The sequence below is a fragment of the Pygocentrus nattereri genome, chromosome 5 (genome assembly GCF_015220715.1).
Source record: "Pygocentrus nattereri isolate fPygNat1 chromosome 5, fPygNat1.pri, whole genome shotgun sequence".
NCBI lineage: Eukaryota > Metazoa > Chordata > Actinopteri > Characiformes > Serrasalmidae > Pygocentrus > Pygocentrus nattereri.
This window is the reverse complement of record NC_051215.1, coordinates 5,644,379-5,664,614: the sequence shown is the minus strand read 5'-3', so window position 1 is coordinate 5,664,614 and position 20,236 is coordinate 5,644,379. Positions and strand designations below refer to the sequence as shown.

At 40.7% G+C, this 20,236-nt stretch overlaps 1 protein-coding gene across 1 annotated transcript in view; it reads left to right on the top strand.

The window, feature by feature from the left end:
- Positions 1–20,236, top strand: part of LOC108440704 (pro-neuregulin-3, membrane-bound isoform) — a 553,144-nt gene that overhangs the window by 331,640 nt on the left and 201,268 nt on the right. The window contains exon 2 of the mRNA XM_017719726.2: positions 7,668–7,797. Coding sequence (XP_017575215.1) covers positions 7,668–7,797 — 130 coding nt within the window. The remainder of the gene's footprint in view (positions 1–7,667; positions 7,798–20,236) is intronic.

Genomic DNA, 20,236 nt, shown 5'->3' with positions numbered 1-20,236 from the left:
GCGCTCTGCCTTACAATTGCACACTTCCTACACCATGGTGGCTCTGCTAGTGGCAGCCTACCTGCCAGGCCAATATCAGTAGGGATGATTCAGCGGCTTTCGATTGGGTGGATATATGAAGGCAGAAGAAGAGCCGCTGTCTTTATTAGATCACTCAGAGCCGGGGGAAATAGAAGCTGTTCTCCACCCCCCAAACCCCCCCTACCCCCCCCCCCCCACCTTCATATACACACACATCCTCTGACATATCTATTGGCCTCTCCGCTCTAGCTACCAAGAGGACGAGGCAATATTGGTACGAGTAGAGTGGCTGTCTAAGGATGGAACATGGTATTTCTTCAAGATTGGCTTGGCTTTAAGGACAGCTTTACTGTCTACCTATTGGTTGTGGTCGTGTTTGTGTTTTGAGCGGTAACAGCTGTTTTTCCCATAAGTGCTTTCTTTGTGTGTCTGGGACCGAGTCTTTGCATGACTTGGTTCTAGTTCAGCTTCTGAGTGCCTCACAGATGGATTGAGATGTGTGCATTGTTTCTCTGGGCTTATATGGCTGCCTTTGCATTGGGGCTGAAACAACTTTCATTATCTATACTTGTGAAAGCACAGCATCGGTTAGTCAGGGACGGAATCATTTCAACCCGACTAGGTAATCTATGAGAGAATAACTGGTACGTGTTAGCTTAGCCAGGAGGCTCCAGCTCCAGACACCAGAGAACAGGTTTCATTTCAGCTTTCAGTCTCTCTGGACTTCGCCTCCTCAGAATCGAGTCATTATCATCTAAACTTGTGTCAGTAAAGCTTTTGTTAGTCAGAATTGACCCTGTTCTATGGTGAACAGAGCAGGGAGCTCCTATTTAAGCTTGCATTTACCAGTTATCCTCTCCTGGTTATCAGTGCCACTTCATATTGTTGTTAGGTTGAAGCTTTGACCTTATCAAATGAAAAACTCTTAAAATCTTGCACTGCTTTCATTTATTTGCCTAAACTCACTTGATTGTTTTCTATTTTGAAATAACGCAGCAGGTTGCTGTGGCACAATACTGACATAAGCATAGAACCAATAAGCGAAGAGCTGCGTCGTTATATCATCCCACTGGACAGTTCTGTGGCCTCGAGTGTGGTCAGGTCTGTGTGGAAACGGCACTGGAACACTTACCCTCCGAACCATTTGCCCCTGCAGTGGAAAGGAGGCCATTTTTGTGATGTCACAACCATTCAGCTTACGGTTATTTAGCTCCATGCATTAATGTAGAAGTGATAGGGTGTGTTGCTCCTGCAGGCGGTTTGCAGTAGCGTTATTGAAGTGGAAGACGAGGAAGACGCCAAAACACTGTGCCGTTTGTGGCTGTCCAGAATGAATCAGTGAAACCTGAAAACCGTTTATTTATTTATTTATTTATTTGTTTGTTTGTTTGTTTATTTATTCATCATTGCATCTGACGTGTACATATGGGGGATTCTTAGACCTCTCTGGTGGGCACGTTTAATTGCATTCATTGGGCAGAAAAGCGTTTTGCATCAAGGGTTTACGATTTAGACCCCTTCCCTGAGCAGATGAATCAGGCGATCGAAAGAGATGTCAAGGCGAGCTCATTCAAGACTTGGTGACAGACGTGTCTTTCGAGGGTGTGAAGGAATTATCCGCTACCGTCATTGTATCTTAACGAGCCACGATGTTGACTTTGCTTTGGAGAGCGAGACGTCAAGCCTATGTTTTTGAGTTTGCGCATGTGACGTCAACATGTAAAGACGTGGTCCAAAAAACTCGACACTGCTGACATTCAAACTATTATCTCAGGTTTTATAGTGTGACTTGCCATAGCGCACACACCCTGTATTTCAGTGTGTGTGTTTTCTTCCCTCCTGACCGAGGAAGGGCACCTTTTCCAATTGGAGCAGAGAATTTTATGCAGTGCAGCTTTAACCATGTCCTTCTGTTAAGAGTATGTTAAGCTGCACACACTGCTTTCTGAATGTGGCTCAATGCTGGGCAGCCAATTAGAAGAAAGGTAATATCTGGTAGGATGGTACTCTCTCTCTGGGTGGGTAGGATGACCCTCTGTCTCCTCCATCACTAAGCATGATGCAAGCCAATGTGGGTGTCTGTTATAAGCCGATGAAGCAAAGTTATCAGTTAGAGTTCCCTGTAACAGTGTTACTCTGTTAGCAGTAGTTCGAAAAGATGTGGTGGCTCTTCATGTGACTCTGAGGAAGCCCTTATGTGATGTGACGGGGGGAGGCCTAACTAGCAGGTGGAATTGGTCATCGCTACATTAGAGAGAGAAACTATATGGGTTTAAAATAATAAAAACACCTGTTCTGATCTATTTCCACATTCAAAATACATGAGCAGCAACAACCATAAATATTATTAAATAATAATAGTATCCAACCATCCATTTTCTAAGCCACTTCTCCCTCAGGGTTGCGGGAACAATGGTATATTTATTGTTAATATTAACAATAAACATACTATTGTTAAACTAGAGATTGTCAACAAGACCACAATCTACTACTCATCATAATCCATCAGCCTACAGCAGATTAACCCCGCCCATTTATGTAAAAGTGATGCAGAGCAGGTTTATCTTGTATTTATCCTTAAGGGTTTCAGTCATAACAAGTGGTTTATGTGCATTTTATCCCAGAATGCTTTTTGAATGAGGCACAAAATAGGGCAGCCAATGAGCAAAGAGGTCATTTGCATATATCAGTCTTAAAGTTACAGTAACCAAAACAGCTTGATCATTTCTAAAGATAGAGATAAAGTCAGTCACATAATTATGAATTAGTGTTGTTTTGCTATTTAAAAACTATGCAAACATTATAAGGTGACCAGGGAATAAATGAAAACATGCAAATATACAAAATCTGTCATTTAATCAATGGTGGCTCAATCAAGATAAGGTCAAAAAGCAAGTTTCTTTTCATTTTAATTGCTCTATTCACCATGCAGTTATGACACTAACACTGCAAATAAGGCAACGCAGTATTCTGAGATTCATGGCTTTGACTTCTGTTCAGTTGTGACTGGCCTAAAAAAAAAAAAAAAGAAGCCCCAGTCCAATCAGCTGATGAAAGGGCTAGTGGCACTGAATGGTCAGTAGAATGAAAGGAGAGAATCAGACCTTCGTTTTAAGGCAGGAACGTTTTTCAAAACCTAGTCGACCCAGAATTTAGATCAGCTGAATATCAAATCAAATCAAATTACAATGGATGTTGTCACAAAGCAGCTTCACAGAATTCCAGAAAAGACAAAAAAGTTTAAACCCCCCCCCAATTCCCCAATTCTCCCAAATACAATTTCGTGGATGCTTATTATATGTTTATAAGCACGCCCTCATTTTCTGTCCTCGACTGTCATCTGGCATTCCTGTCCTGATCGATTTGCGGTGACCTTGACTATCCGCCAGGCCGCGGGGTGTAGGGAAGTGTGACTTCCGAAGAACGACCCATGGGAATCCCATCCCAGACCTGTCGCTTTCCCTGCCTCAGCCTCCAGCAGAAAACCAAGATAGAAGGGGCATAGCAAAGCCAAGATCCATGAGAGAGCTGGAGGCCAGTGCTGCTTTAATGGTCTGCTTTTATCCGGCGCCGGCTGGAGTAGCTGATTACACCATGGCTGCTAATGAAGGTGTCAGTGGAGGAGATGACTGGCAGTGGAGATGTTATCACAACCATCAGTGGGAAATGAATGAGAGATGGAGTTATTCAGAGGGTGAGAAGCTGGTGTGTTGTATGACAGCATTGTAGCTTTTTGCACTTTTGGTCACCCATCCCCTGCCTCATCAGTTTCTGACCACAGGACTGCTGTTAATGAGATGTTTTTTTGGGCTGTGGACCATTTTGAACACAGCATGGTAGTCGTGTAATGGCATGCTAGTGTAGTGGTGCTGGTACAACTGTATATGACCATAAACAGTGGTGCACAGCTGTCACAGAAGGTTAGCGCCTGCATCTTACATTTTGGTGAGATGTTCTTATCTGTTACATCTGAAGAAGGAAGTGTAGAAAGACTACTGCGGCCGTATAAAGATTGCCACACACTGGAAAGTACAAAGTGCAGCCATAACACATAGGAAGCATCACAGAGAAGACCTTATTAATAACAAGCTCAAGCTCATTTTACATTCTACTGCTATTTTCCCCATCATTTAGTGAATTTATCACACATTAGCTAACTAACTCTTAAAAAACAGGTAAGCGGTGACAGGGATAATAATGTTAGGTGAGATAAGACAATTACCATTTCTCTTCTCTAAAAAAATATATGATTGCGTTTCTGGTGTAAATTTCAACCTACTATGGATTTTTGGTCATGGCTTAATATAGTACTAAGTTTTAAATGAAGGGCCAGAGTATTGATAATACTAATTATGCAAATTAGCAAAATGAGGGTATATCATGACCTGCCCATCCACTCCATGCTAATGAATGACTTTGTTTGCTTTAAATATGTAAAATACTCTAAGGACTACAATTCCCAGAACACTCTGGGTGAATATATGATGTCAATGCCACTGAGTTGCACCTATCAGAGATTAGCTTCCCTTGACTATTAATATTCCTCACCCCTTTCCTTTATCATGTGACTTGTTTTAGTTAGTATACAAGCCTGGGGTTTAGAATACATTTGTTGCCAGATATTGCTTCTTTCCTAGAGCTACTGAGGGTTTTTCCCTGTATCTGACTCATCATTTGTATTATCTTTGCCTTTTACCTGTGCCCTTTTTGGATTTTGGTTGCCTGTACTCATCATTGCTATGTTTGTTTAGCGTTGATTCATTTTGGATCTGTTTTTTGGCCTTGACTGTAGATTTCGGACTACGAAAGCCTCTTTGTCTTATTTTACCTGCATGCATCTGAATAAATCTGTCTCATTACAGCTGTATAGTGTATGAGTTCTTCTTTATAGAAATTATTGTGAAAGATGACTAAACTTTCCATCAATTTTTCTTCGAAGTTTCTGCGTCATTCGCTTACAGAAGAAATATTTTACAGTGGTGGTGATAGGAACCAGACATCTGAAGTGCATAATACCTCTAACAGCTCTCTCACAGAAAGTTATGTGAAACAGGTATGCCTGAGGCTTAGATATGGTTTCATAATAGATTTGAGGCCCAATTGTTTTTGTCTTTTGTTGTTGTTTTGTTTTGTTTTTGTACATGCAGGGTTTGGCAAAAGAGTCCCCAAAGAAAACTTTTTTTTTTTCTTTTCAGGTTTAATCTTACTGAACCACTATCATCATAAAAATTCAGGGGACACTTGTAGACTCACTCACTGATTGGATAGTAAACAGAATGGGGATGTTTGAGTTGTAAATATGTCACCACCACTGTAAATTATTCTCCTACAATGAATCATTTCACACCAAACCACTCTAAAGAACCTTGTTTACATCTCAACAACTGCAAGATGCAGGGATTCAAAAGTGAATTGGTGTAATTGCTCATTTAAAAAGGTGAACTAAAAACAGACTCTCATGCTTAAACTACTCAAATACATTCCATTAGCACTATTGCAGTTGCTACAGGACCCCCCCCCCCCCCCCCCCCCCCTCAGATATCATCAGATATTGGTCCAATACCCATATCTGACATCAGATCAGTCAGCACAAGTGATCCCAAACATTTGAATGGTAAAGCAACTAAACATTTGTTTGCATATCCTGTGCTTGAATAACCTCTCAGCATATTCGATACACATCACTCAACATTTGAACTGCGGCAAACCGACAGTCATTTGATTCATGTGTGCACTCTCAGAACTTCATAAGACACGTTTTACAATCGGCGTACTGCCAGATCATCTCGGGAGTGTGTGTGTTGTCGGGAGAGTAGAAAGAGCAGAGTTCCGGCTTTGGCAAATGCGAGGCCTGCTTCTATTCATCATGATGGAGTCTTATTCCCAAACAGTGGACTGCTTCCTATATTAATCTCATTAGGCCAGAGAGAGCGATTATCCCTCTCCCTCATCCATCTTCCTGCAGTCACGGATCAGCAGAAAAGCAAACACCCAGCGCATTGTATTAACATTACACACTACGTTATAGCGCTGCCTCAGCCAGGCCTAATGACAGCTTCTGCTTGGAGTAATGCCAAAGCATTTAGGTTATTGGCCTGGTGAAGGTACCAGCCGGGTCAGGAGGGGTGTTTGCTGGGACAACAAGCCTGGGATCATTTTTCATAGTTGGGTTTTTGGGTGTACCAAATAAAAGAAGAAAGATGCGTCTGCAAACTTTGCTTTTTTTTTAAACAAGTGAAATAATCTTAAATCTTGACATTGAATCTAATATTCCTCCTTTTGAGAAAGTGACGAGTATTGTAAGATTACTGAGCTACTTATTTTGTGCTTGTTTGAACTCATTTTAAATAGTGTGATTGTCTTCCATTGGAAGATAACGTTTCCTTGTTTTTAAGTAATTATTCAATTCACTATTAAAGTTATCCAGATAAAATTACTTAATTAATTACTTACTTACTTAAAACAAGGAAAAAAAACATCTAGAATAGGCTGAATAAGCTAACAACAATCTTATGATAAGAAATATTAGACATATTCACAAGATTTAAGATGTTTTTGCTTGTTTCAAGCAATTTGCAATTCAATTGGCAGAAGTAACAACATCTAGAAATAATCTAACAACAATCCTACCATGAGAAATGTTAGATATATTCACCTGTTTGAAGGTGTTTATTTATTTATTTATTTATTTTTCATTGTTTTCCAGTGTTGCATTGATGTTGAGTTTTATACAAAAGTTTGACCTCCCCCATCTGATTACATTGTTTTGTTGATTTTCAAAGTGTTCCTATTTTCTAGTTTTTGTAATATGACATTGGTCTACACAATGTAGTGGTCTCAGCAAAAAAAACAAAAAAATATTTTTTTGCAATATATATATATATATATATATATATATATATATATATATATATTCCAATTGTGCATTAAAATGTGAATGTGTTTTTGAAGATGTGATAACTTATTTTCACAGAAAATCAACAAATATGTAATTGACCAGGCTGCCCAAACCTTTGCAAATATGATGCTAAAATATTATGAAAGCAGCTAAAAACCCGAAGCGAGATATTGTTTTCGTCCATGCTCTGATTAATAATTTTGAATGGGATATGAAAAAATAATTCCATATATCTTTTTTTGGCACTCTGTAGAAGAGCATAGTCCACAGGTACGGCACTCCTGGACATTCTATGGTTGTTCTGCTGTAGGAAACCGATTAATCTAAAAAAAAATAAATACTCTGTAAATTTACTGTACTTCACTGGCAGGAGGGTTTCCAGGTATTTATTTACTTTAACTAATATTTACAGCACTCATATGGCAATGTTTGTTTCCAATATATTACATATTGTACTGTACTTTGACATGCAGTACTAAATTGCATTCATACAAGACTTCTTTTAAAGACAAATTTGCTAACAGTCTCCTTTAATAATATTGACAGTTAGGCTTTAAATTCAATTCTTTATTGAAGGATTTACCAAAATCTGCAGTATTACTGCCTTTCCTGGCGTAATTGGGTGTCTTAAGGCAGGGCAGTGGTGGGATCCAGGACTGCAAAACTGATGCTCTGTTTGCAACATCTTGATTACATGATGAACATATTGAGCACTAACCATCTTCTTTGCTCTGTCTTTGTCTTGCAGCGGCCCCTACCCTCCCACCTTTGAAGTCGGAGCACTTCAAGCCCTGTCAGGAGAAGGACCTGGCCTACTGCCTGAACGATGGGGAGTGCTTCGTCATCGAGACCCTAAGCGGTCCTCACAAGCACTGCAGGTAGGACGCTGGAGAAATGGAGCCAAGCTCTGGCTCACTGGCTTTTGAACTGATGAGGTTTTCCGTGTCCCATTTTCTAAAAGAGTGGTCCTTCTGGAACAATCTGTCAGTCAGTCCTACTGTTCTCTCTCTCTTTCGCTCTCCTTCTTTCTGTCTCCCTCTCCCTTCTAATTATTATTATTTCTCTTTGGGACTCTGTCTCTTGCTGGGAGCGCTTAGTCATGCTAACAATGACAGCTCTGTCATAGCCTGAGAATTGTCTGAGGTCCCTTCCCTGCTAATTAAAACTGGCACTTTGCAGAAGTTCATTATGGGCAGGTTGCCGTGGTGATGCCTGCTTCTTTTCCCAAGGCTAGAAACGGAAGCCAAGAGATGGGATGTTTTTGGTAGGCAAATTTGGCAGATATTCTACTGACCCATTGTGCGACAACCTTTTGGGCCTTTTTTCGTTCATGAAAGTCAAATGCCAAAGGTTCTGGATGAGTAGTTATCTGGTTCGTTAACCCTGAATAAGTAAACAGTGGACACGAACAAGTCCCGAAGAAGCCAGGGACAAGTGTCCTCATTTGAGCTGTGGTAATTGGCAGAGTTGTTCTAGGTGTTCTGTTTATTTGACCGGTGCTTGAAGGTGCTTACCCTCTTCAAAAACGTCTGCCGCTAATTAAGTCCCTGAACAAACCTGCTATTAAACTGCAACCTGAGGAGCTACGTGCTGTGGCCTCCTGAAGCCAAGTGCTGGCAGCCTAATGCAGAGGTTCTCAGTACTGGGCCTGCAGTGTCCTTCATTTTTTCCCCTGTCACAACTACTTCAGTTCAAAAATGGGTAGGTAATTGAAAGATTTGTCGTAAAGCAAGGGAAATGGACAGCGGTACTTCAGGACCAGGACTGAGAACCTGGGTTTCAGCTTCAGTCTTGAGGACACACTCTTTTGTGCATTCCCTGCCTCTATCATACCTGATCCAACTCATGAATAGCTTAAAAATGAGTTTGTATGGGTAAGGAATGCATAAAACTATGCCATGTAGTGCAAGGACTGGAGCCCCTGGTCTAAATGGATCATCTAGCCTGTGGTATCTTTTGCTTTTATTCAACATTGGTGATTTGTTGCTTTAAGAAAAGCTTTTAATGGCATTTTCAGGTAACACTTTAATGGGTGCCTACTACATAACATTGCCATAAACATATCAGGCATACCATGTCATATGCTGTTATGAGCTGTTCAGTAATATAACACTATCAGTACCAGTAGTTGCCATGACATGCCATAATATGACATCTGACTAGAGCACATAGCAAAAATGAGCATATGACAAAATTTCATGACATTGATAAAAGGGAGTGTGGCAGCCGGTTTAGCCTGAAATGTTTTACCCTGCCACTTTCCCCATCCATTATAACATAAGTGCAATAGAGTTGTACTTCTAAGTTATTGTTGATGCAAAAAAATAAATAAATAAAAATGCCTACTAAGCTGGGAAAGTACTTTTTGGGCAAAAAAGATGTGCACTTAAAACCACAGAGGAGATTATAGTGTGATTTTATTTTCTTTTTTCAAAATAGCCTTGTCCATTTGGCAACCTCATAGCATAACTCTAATGTACTGTATTTTGAATTAAACATATCGCTGTTGTCAGAAGAAAACCTTGTATCTCCAAAATGGTAGCTTTACAGGAGAAGGAAAAAATCTACTTTACTTTTAACGTAACCAGAATTTTTTCCAAGTCATTTTTGTTATTTCTCTTAGCCTGTTTATTTAGTCTTAATGAAATGTACAGACAATGTAAAGAGTTACAGGCATTTTCAAACTGAAAAACGACAAAGATGGAGATACAAGGTTTTCTTCGGACAGCAGCGATATATAGTATGATGCAGTGGTGTGAGCTTCAGGACCATTGGTATAAAAAGAGACAACAGATTAAAACTCAGAGATCTTCATTTATTTCTTGACTTATCTTCATTTATTTCAATTCTAGTCAAAACAACCCTTCATGGCCACCTGTAACAGGACAGACTCGGTTAGATGCTTGCAGATAGAAAGTGTAAAATAAACTAATCAGTTTTTTATCCAAAGTTTTTGTCAAAAAACAGGCCAAGGTCAAATCCAACGAGGACCAGTCAAATCAAGTCAAGTCAAGCTTTATTTCCATAGTGCTTTTATAAAACAGGAGTTGTCGCAAAGTAGCTTCATAGAAGAAATTTGGGTCCCTATGAGCATCGCCAATGGCAACAGTGGCAAAGAAAAACTTCCTTAGAGTAAAAGGAAGAGACCTTGAGAGGAACCAAGACTGAAGATGCAAAAATAGACAAATATAACAAACAAGTTCAGGCAAACAAATCCAAAAGGGACCAGATGAAAAAGGCAAAGTCAAAAAGTAGTAAAGTCAGTAGTGGAATGGAATACAAACACCCCGAAAAGGCTGCTCAGGTGCTCGAAACAGAGGCGATACCTCGCAAAGTCTAAACTTAAACCCCAGGCTTACAAACTATCCTAACCAGGTCATATGACACATAGAACCGATGAATAGAATCAGTAATCTGGTGAGGCAGATCTCTGATAGGTAGTGTGGGAAGGCACGGTCATGTGTGCTCTCAGAGGATTCTGGGAAATGGAGTCATCCAGAGAGTCAGAACCAAAGGGACGTGTGGCACCACCAAACCTGTCACCATCACCTTTCATCTTTGAGATAGAGGAGAAGATCAAGCTCCACTCTTATTTCAGATCTGAAACAATCCACAGGCGTTTCTGTCCATCCTGCTGCTGTGAGAACACTATGAGTCAGAAATGTGTAGCTGCCAAGAAGCCTTTCCTGAGAAAAGGAGAAGAAAATTTGGAGATCAAACAAAAAGCCTAGAGTTGTTCTCAGAACAATAGACTGGCCAGCCCAGAGTCCAGCATCACTGAATGTGTTTGAGATCACTGGCAAACGCAACCAACTTCTAAGACTGAACATTGGAGGTGTGGAAAAATATCCCTGCAAATTTCCATGAAAAACTGAGAGCGATTCTCCTGAAAAGATTGGAAGCTGTAATAAAAGGAAATAGTGGGCACATTTAATGCTGACATATGCTGATCTGCATTGTCAATGACTTTCACAGTTGCCATGGAGACATCGTGCATAGTTATGGGCAGTGATGACGAGGGACGGCCAGCCTTGAAACAACTTGCACAGGAAGTGATGCAAGTGCCCCAACTTATGTAGAGGGAAGCCTAAATGAATAGCATCGATGCCGCCTCCTGCCTTCCACTCACTCTCCCATTCCAAGGTCAGATCATAATAAGCTGTTCAGTTTCCTCCTGACCCGCTCTGACATTTCACCAGCTAACACTCTTAGAGTGCTTTTTACCTACTCAGACTTATTGTCAGGGTGACCAAGGTGGGCAGGCACTCTGTCTGGCTGCTGTTTTTGTTTTGTATAGTGCTAAGTCTGACTTGTTCTGTGGAAGCATAAAACATCCATTAATCTGGGCTTTGTTAGCTTGTGCTTCAGTCTCTTTGACTGAAAGGTACGTGTTCAGGGCTGTTCTGAAAAACATATTGTGATGCATTTTGTATAGATGTGATGCATCTAGTATAAAAATAATTTGATCATATTCATGCTAGAAGTTTCAAAGAACAAGGACGAGGACTATTCACTGCAGCTGATTGGCTTTGAGCATGTAAATGCGTACAATCCAAATGGATCTAAGTTGTTTGTGAAGGCCTTGGGGTTTTAGCAGGGTTGGAGTGGGGGGGGGTGGGGGGGGGGAGGGTGAGGGGGGTTACAGGACAATATATATGTGTGGTACAGCCGTATGTATAGCATGACAAATAAATTAAAGGTTACACAATGCTCTTTAGGATGGAGTCAAGATGCATTGTGCAAAACACAATATAACACTTAGTGGCTGCAGAATTAGGGTTGCAAGTAGGGTAACATTTCCTTTGCAATGTGACTACAGGTTAACTTAGGTCTAACTACATGATGGGAAATTTAGAGCTTTAGTACCATCGTTCTACCAAAAGGCAGGAAAGCACAATCAGATATACTCTGAAAAAGTCAGGTCCACCCTTCTGTCTTTACATAAAAGCCAAATCCACCGATCAGGCATAACATTATGACCTTGATTCTACGCTCATTGTCCACTTTATCAGCTCAACTTACTCTACTGGTGCACTTTGTAGTTCTACAATTACAGACTGTAGTCCATCTGTTTCTTCTACAGTGTTCTTAATGATCCACCTGCTCTGTGAGGGTCCGTGGGGGTCCTGACCACTGAAGAACAGGGTAACAAATTATCAGAGAAACAGATGGACTACAGTCTGTAATTGTAGAACTACAAAGTGCAGCTATACAGTAAGAGGAGCTGATAAAATGGACAATGGAGGTGGTCGTAATGTTAAACCTGGTCGGTGTTTATTATAAATATTTAGTGTTTAGTGTGTCCATGATTTCCCTTTATTACAGCTTCCATGACACTCAAATAAATTGTCACGCATCTCATGGACCCTGCTCTTGCTAAGGACTCAATCTCCCAGAAACCTGACTGGCACACCACTATCTACTGTGTATTCCCTGGGAGAATACAGTCTCACCCCCAGCCCCATCCAATCACAGTTCCTCCTCACCTGAGTATTGACAAATATCACCTGTGTATCATCACTGGTGTCTGTTCAGTAAGTATACAAGCCTTGTAGCTTCTTTGCTTTCTATAAGAGCTACTGAGCATCATTTCTTGTATTGACTGCTGTAATTGTGATGTGATCCTGCTTTTTCATGTATTGTTCAACTCCATCTGTTTGTCTTTGCCCTTTGGATTGATTGCTTGGAGTTTCTCTATAATATTCTGTTGGATTTTTCTGATTTTGACCTTTGCCTGTTTCTTGACTCGGTCTCTCTTCAACCCTAGGAAAAGCCTACTTTAACCACACATCTGACCAGTCTGGGTGCAGAAATCTGCACAACTCCAAAGTTCAGTCTTAGAAGTTGTTTGCATTTTCTCATGGACCAAATAATCCTAAAAACATCCGGTTATGTTGAAGACTGGGCTCTTGAGTGGTCAGTCCACTGTTCTGAGGAAATCAACAGTTCCTTTGTTTGCTAAGCAAATTTTCTTGTCTCACTGATTGCTTCCTGACAGCCACCCATCACATTGTCTTCTCACAGTGGAAGGATGGACAGAAACATCAATCAGTTTTTGGTCAAGGATGGAGCTTCACTCCTCTCTCTCTCGGAGATAAAAGCTTTGTGCTGTATATTTAGGGGTAACGGATTTGCTGCTCTACCAGGTCTTGCACCATTTTCTCTGTATCTTTGACTGAATTTTTGAGCCCTTTTCAATTATGAATTTCCTCTTTCTTATGCAAGGGGCTCATCCTATATCTAATCTCTTCAGATATATCTCCTGAAAAATTAATGCCTTCTTCTTAATGGCTTGTAATTAATTATGTATGTGCATTGACTTTTCATCAAGACATTTTAGACCTCAGACTCTAGAAGCTAGTAGCAGTAGGTGATGAAATGTGGGCAGTGCCAAGACGGATGCGGACAAAGTCAAATAGGAGCTAAAAACACAGTCTGGAATCTGGAAGTGGAGGTCTAAAGTGACAGCTAATACTCCAATCTGGACTTGGTTCAAAACCAGATCATCAATTTGACATTTTTTTGGAATGAAAGGTTTCAGAAAACAAGCTGTGAACTATTGAGCTTTCAGAAGATGACGCCTAGCCGAGGCCAGGAACAACAGATCGATGAGCCTCCGATGTGCTCTCGTTGTATTGAGATGAATGATGCTTACTAAGACACTATGATACTGGATTCTCTGTTGAGTTAGGAAGATGTTACAAAACATCCAACAAAAGCACGTTTTGTATTTGCACCGCACGTTTGGCTTCATTTCCCATTGTGCTGAGCATCTTGTAAATCGCTATCTGGAGACTTGGTCCATATTTCTGCTCTATCTAGACATTGGTCCCTCCAAAGAATCCATTTAAAGGAAGATATTTTGTTAGTCACAGGCCTGTCTACAAAGTCTTTTGTTTATGTACCGGGGGAATAAAACCTTTATGAGTCATCCTTCCCACATTCTGCCACCTCTCAGAAAACCTGGATGTGCCTCCAAGCTCTCGGCAACTTTCACATCACTTACATCAGTGGGTTTCTAAGAATGCTAAAGCATGGCATGTTAGCGGTGTGTATTCTACACAGTTCAGTGAGATAGAAGTAAGAGTTAAACACCAGTTATAGGACATCGACAGACATGGGACAGCAACGAGAAGATGATGTTGAGGCCCAGATTGATTATTATCTAATACATAACATTGTAGTAGTATAGTGGGTCCTCAATGTGTGGTGGTTGATTATCTCAGCAACCCTAAGCTGTAGTCTCATTAGAAATGTGCTGTGACCAAAGCTGAACTGAAAGATTGGCAATGAACAAACTTCATTGCATTGCTAGCAAGCTAACTCATCAACCATAAACAGTAAAAAACATAAAGCTAAACATAATTACACGAGATAGGTACAGTGTATAGTCACAGCGCCATAGTACTCCACAAAACATGTACACAACTGGCGTGTTTTTGGGTCATTGATGTAGCCAAGCAGCTAACCAAGCAGTAAGCAAGCTGGCTAACTTCCCTACTATGAACAGTGAAAAACAAAAAAGAATACATGTACATTATGTGCCGTTTAGAACAGTCTCTCGAATGACTACATATCAGACAGCCTCTTTTCTAATTGTTTATTTACATACAAGGGGGAAAACATATTTAAAGGGATGTGCTTAGACACTGCTCTTAGTAGTCCTTCCTCTATTTAGACCAGTGTAACTTTACTCCTGCTTGGGTCAGGGCATCCAAAGTAGTAGCACAAATACTTGAGGATGCAAATTTGGATGTCAGATTTCACCAAAAGTGAACTAAATGTGAAGTTTCTCTTATAAATGCATTTGCGCTGGAAGCCTGTTACCCAAAGCCACTCATCCCAGTGCATGGAATTAATATTAATGCGCTTTGCTTTGGAAACTTTGCTGGCAAAATGCTAGCGTGATTAGAGTCAGTACAACCCAAGAGTTCATGGTTTTGATCCCTGGCCTTGGTCTTCAGTTGACACCTAACCTCAAATAAAAGAACTAACTCGATAGTTGACTGATGGACTTTTCTGCTAGTGTGTAATACAGTTAATCTACATTACACTGAACAAAAGTTTACAATAAATTCTACTAGACCATAATATATTTTACAATTTTACAAGAACTTAGGTATAAAAATGAAGTCTTTTTAGCATGTTAGCACTAAATTATCAACTGTTCTTGCCTATAAAGATTACTTACACTGCAGCTACAATGAGGACTTGAAGCTCCTGGTTGAGTAATTAAAAAATACATTTTAGACACAAATTGGATAAAAGTTCTGTTATTCCACAAGAAGTTTGAGGTGAGTACATTTTAGTTCAGCAATGATGTGGCGCTCTTCTGAAAATGTCAAAATCATCTACGAATGAAAGAGTGAGAGATTAGATTTTTATTGAAATGCATTTGTTATGCATGAAAATCTTAAATTTTACATACATACTAGTAACATTTTATTTGAGGGCTACCTATATTAAGGCTTCATAACACATGCATAAGGACTGAATAATGTTTATAAAGCAACACCGGAACATTTATGAACAGCTCATTCAAATAATCGCAACATGACAAAACATTTTATGAGGTGAGTGACACTTTTGACATAAAGGCCCTTAAACTAATACATTATTTGCAAATACTTTAAATAAATGTTTATGTATTTGATATGAAGTCCCTGCATAGTCCTTAACTAAAGTGTTATTCATGAACCTATGTAATAATGCAACTAATAATAATCATAAGGATTTTAATCTACATATTGCTCTTCTCAAACCCAAGGGTGCTTTACAGCAGTAATCACATACAAAATTAGCAATCAACAAAATAACACACATGCACAAACACAGTTCATTAGGAGGCAGGGAGGGAAAACTCTCCAGACCACAGTGTAGAGTCACTTAGCAGGTCCAGAAGCTGTCCTTAGCAGCAGGGAAGGTCCCTCTCAGCCGGGAAGGTCTGGTAACTATGATAGTGTTTCACTCAGGCAGCCAACCCAGAAAGCCACATAGCTGTGGTGTAGCATCGCTCAAGCTCATGGAAAAAGAACTTAGCTATGGAGGAAGGTCGCTCTCAACCTCGAAGCCCATGTTTCTGTTGTGTAGCTTTGCACAGATAAGTGGCCTAGGAAATCTGAAATATGTGATGTAGCTCACTCAGACAGCCTGGGAGGCCTCCTAGCTGTAGTGGTAGCAGTGCTGAGGCACCCAGTTTGGAAAGCCTCAAAACTGCAAAGTAGCTATGCTCAGAAAGCTGTCCCAGGAGACCTTGTAGCTGCAATGCATCATCACTCAAGCAGCCAGCAGTAGAAGTCAAGATGTGGTGGTGTATCGTCATTCAAGTGAGTGGCCTGGGGCCCAAAAACTCACTGTGTAATGCTGCTTAGGAAGCTAAAATCATATATATATATATATATATATATATATATATATATATATATATATATATATATATATATATATATATATATATATGAGACCACGACCCTGAGGGAGAAGCGGCTTAGAAAATGGATGGATGGGATATATATGAGAGCTTCATGGAACGGGTTTCCATGGCAGCTGCATCCAAGCCTCACATCACCAATCCCAATGCAAAGCATTGAATGCAGTGAGTTCCTTTTCCAACGTGACTGTGCACCAGAGCACAAGAGGTTCATAAAGACATGGATAAGTGAGATTGTTGGGGAAGAACTTGACTGGCCTGCACAAAGTCCTGACCTCAACCCTACAGAACACCTTTGGAATGAATTAGAGCGGAGACTGCGAGCTAAGCCTTCTTATCCAATATCAGTGTCTGACCTCACAAATACACCTCTGGAAGAATGGTAAAAAAATTCCCATAATCACTCTTCTAACCCTTGTGGAAAGCCTTCCCAGAAGTGTTGAAGCTGTTATAGCTGCAAAGGGTGGGCCGACATCATATTAAACCCTGTGAATTAAGAATGGGACGTCACTCAATTTCATGTGTATGTGAAGGCAGACGACCGAATACTTTTGGACATATATATACACACACACATTCACAAACAAGTCTGTTTTTTTTTCTGCCAGTTGTTCTGTGGAAGGTCATATAGCTACAAGAAGTGCATACAATTTCAGCTCCTTCTGTAGGACAACACAACTTTACTACAGTAGGAATAGTTAGAAGAAAAGACACGCTGGAGAGGAAAAGAAGAAAAGCCGTTCTTTCAGCAAGCAGAGCTGTGCGCTCAAGCTCTGTTTATTTATTCCATCTCGGAGGTCGACATTGGATTTTCCTGCCTCCAGTCAGCATGTAAACGCCTGGCTCTCATTAGTGCAGACACTAAGCCTTTCTCCAATGCAACTGGAGCACCGCTCCAATCGCACCTTTCATTCCGCAGCTGCCACGGGGTCTGAAAGCACGCCTGAAAGCTGAGGAAAGCCCCTACCAATATCAGTGAGGCTCACGGGCCACATTGCTCCGTCACTGGGAAAAAGAAAGCATGCTGTATACTGAGATTCATTTCCCTAGGCTGCTGGATGCTACCATGTATTATTTCATGATGTATTTTTTTTCTTGTGGAACAGTGCAGAGGACAAGGTGGAGCATGGTTTTTGTAATAGGACTTTGCAAAGGTATTACAGGAAAAACACTGGGATTGCAGAGCAGGGGCTAATATAGGGTTGCAAGCATGGTGCCTTTTATAGTGTAGATATACTCTGGACTAGAGCCAGCAGTCAGTAAGAAAAGATGAAATTACACTCACTGGTCACTTCTTTAGAAAACACTACTTTGCTACTTTGACTTACTGGCCATGGGGTCCTACAGTATTGTACAAAATTTGGATGCCAAACTTCATTTATTTATTTCCAATCAAATTAGCCATTAGACAGTATATTCATGTTTCTGAGGAGACTTAATACAAAATAATCCAGTTGCATCAGGAAGAAGAAATCCAAAGAAAAATAGGTGGAAAAATACAGAAGTTTACAAAAAAAAAGTTCAAGCATTATTTAAAGAAGCAGAGAAAGTGAGACTCCTAACAACTATGTTTGACTTGGTAGACCACCAGTAGACCACCAAAACTGTCACCATCATATAAACATCAACGCTTTATCTTTGAGAGAGAGGTGAATATCAAGCTCCATTTTTGCACAGGTGTTTCTGTCCATGCTTCCTCTGTGAGAAGACAACTTAACGCTATGGGTCTAGGATATGTAGCTCTCACGAATCCTTACTAGGGACAGAAAAATAGGCAATACAAGAAAATACAAAAATCAAACAAAAAAGCTGCTGGTGTTCTCAGAACAACGGTCTGGCCAGCCCAGAGCCCAGACCTCAACATCTTCAAATGGGTTTGGTATTACTTGGGTATCATGAGAAGCACAAAATCCAACTAACTTCCAAGAGTGAACTTCTCTGAATATTTTTCTGTGAAACTGAAAGCCAGTATCCCAAAAATGAGAGAGGCAAAGTGAAAAAGAGGCAATAGTAGCATGTGACACTGGTGTCTCAAGCACATCACTGTTGCTGAGCCCTGTCTCTAAGAGCAGCTCTGTGGTCAAAAACTGACTATTGATGAAGGGTTAAAGGATTGCTAACACAAAGTGTGAATCAACAGATGGGCTACACCAGCAAGGTGTAGCTACAAGGTAGGGGTTTCCAATACAGTGGCCAGTAAGTGATGAAAAGTGACTACATTTTTCACTTCATACCTCAAACATGATCACATTAGATTGTCTCATTCACCGAAGCACCCAACAAAATCTTATCAAAGTGAGGAAAATTTAGTTAGAAAGAAGCTATTACTAAGTCTTGGTCATCCAATTTGTAACCCATTGATCAGCGCACCAAGGGCTGTCAGTCCTGCTGACATTTCAGCCGCTTCTTCAGGTCCGCGGGACCCTGATGTGACAACCAGCATTGGCATAATGGAAAGAAGTCTGGGTAATGGTGACATTCATTAAATGTGCTAAGAGAAGTGAGGACATGGAGGGCTGAACCTTGATCAGGTTTGAGTGATGGTCTGATAAGCCAATTAGCCCACTGTCTGTATCTGTCAAGCCTTGAGGCTCCAAGTCAGTCAGTGCCAGAGTATGTGGTAGGCCCCTTGTGAGCAGGCTGTGTAGCTTTCAAGGGAAAAAAAAAAGCTGCTTATTCTTGTGAAGTCTTCTGATATCAGTGCTTTAAAGACTCAGACTAGGTTGCCCTGCCTGATTGTGCCAGCTGCTTCACAACAAAGTCTTTGGACCAAAAGTGGACCACATTTAGCCAACAGCTAACATTTAACTTCATGTCTGCTGCCAGTTCTTGCTTCGTCTCCAGCTGACGGCAGAACAATTACACAGTCTCTTTTAAACTTTAAAACTTAGGCTTGTGTGCTTTCCCTGTCTCTGGAGTTGGAGTCAGAGATGAGCCAACATTGTTGCAAGGCAGTGAATCTCTCATCGGATCCAGTGTGAGATGCAGAAGTGGGTTTCCTGGTATGCGCCTCCAGCTGCAGTCAAGCCTGAAACGTCTCTGACTCATTTTGGTCAATTTGGCAGGCTTTTCGATTGGTTAGGACTTCAGGAGTGGAACAGAAGGCCAATTAAATAAAACCAGACAACTTTAATATTTAATAATAAAAATAAAACTGTTGGTTTACTATGGGTGGGATTCATTTTCTGAAAAAACATCACCTTCTGTCTTCTGGAAGTCCTACACATACAACTGACTCTGAATTAAAGTGGTAGTATAACCAGGTTTGATTCAGTTGGAGGTGGAAAACAGCAGCAGGAATATGCACAGACTCTTTCCTGAAAGAGTCACTGTAAAACTGCAATGTAAAAGATAAAATACATGTTAATGTCTGTTGCAAACTTCAGATAAAACATGTGAAATGTCTTTTATAAACTGTCCATGTGTGGCCAAAAATACACTTGCTTAGTGCTAACAATTGTGACCTGAACCAAAGCCCTTGCACTAAAAGTTAGGCTTCACCATTGATGTGTAGACACTTCTAAAATTAACACAGGGTGCTGCCTTACTACCTTGCCTTACCTTAATTGGACAGCAAAAAAACCTAAAGCAACTGTGGCATGCGCAGAGCCCGAGTTCCCCCAATGGACGTGAGTCACGGGAGTGACAGCAGGAGGACGCTGGTGCCGGCTACGGGAGGAGCCCTGCCGCTTGGGTCGAACATCGAACATCGCTGTGTTCCAATAAAGGCCAAGCAACCTTTGATTGTGACCATTTCCATTGAAATCAATGTAATTTTGCTTGTTATTTGACTTTCCCTTTCCAAACTATCATTCAGAGCATATAGTGAAACGAGTTGGCCAATGGTGACATAACCCCTAGCCAAGCCAAGGACCTCCCAGTTGGCC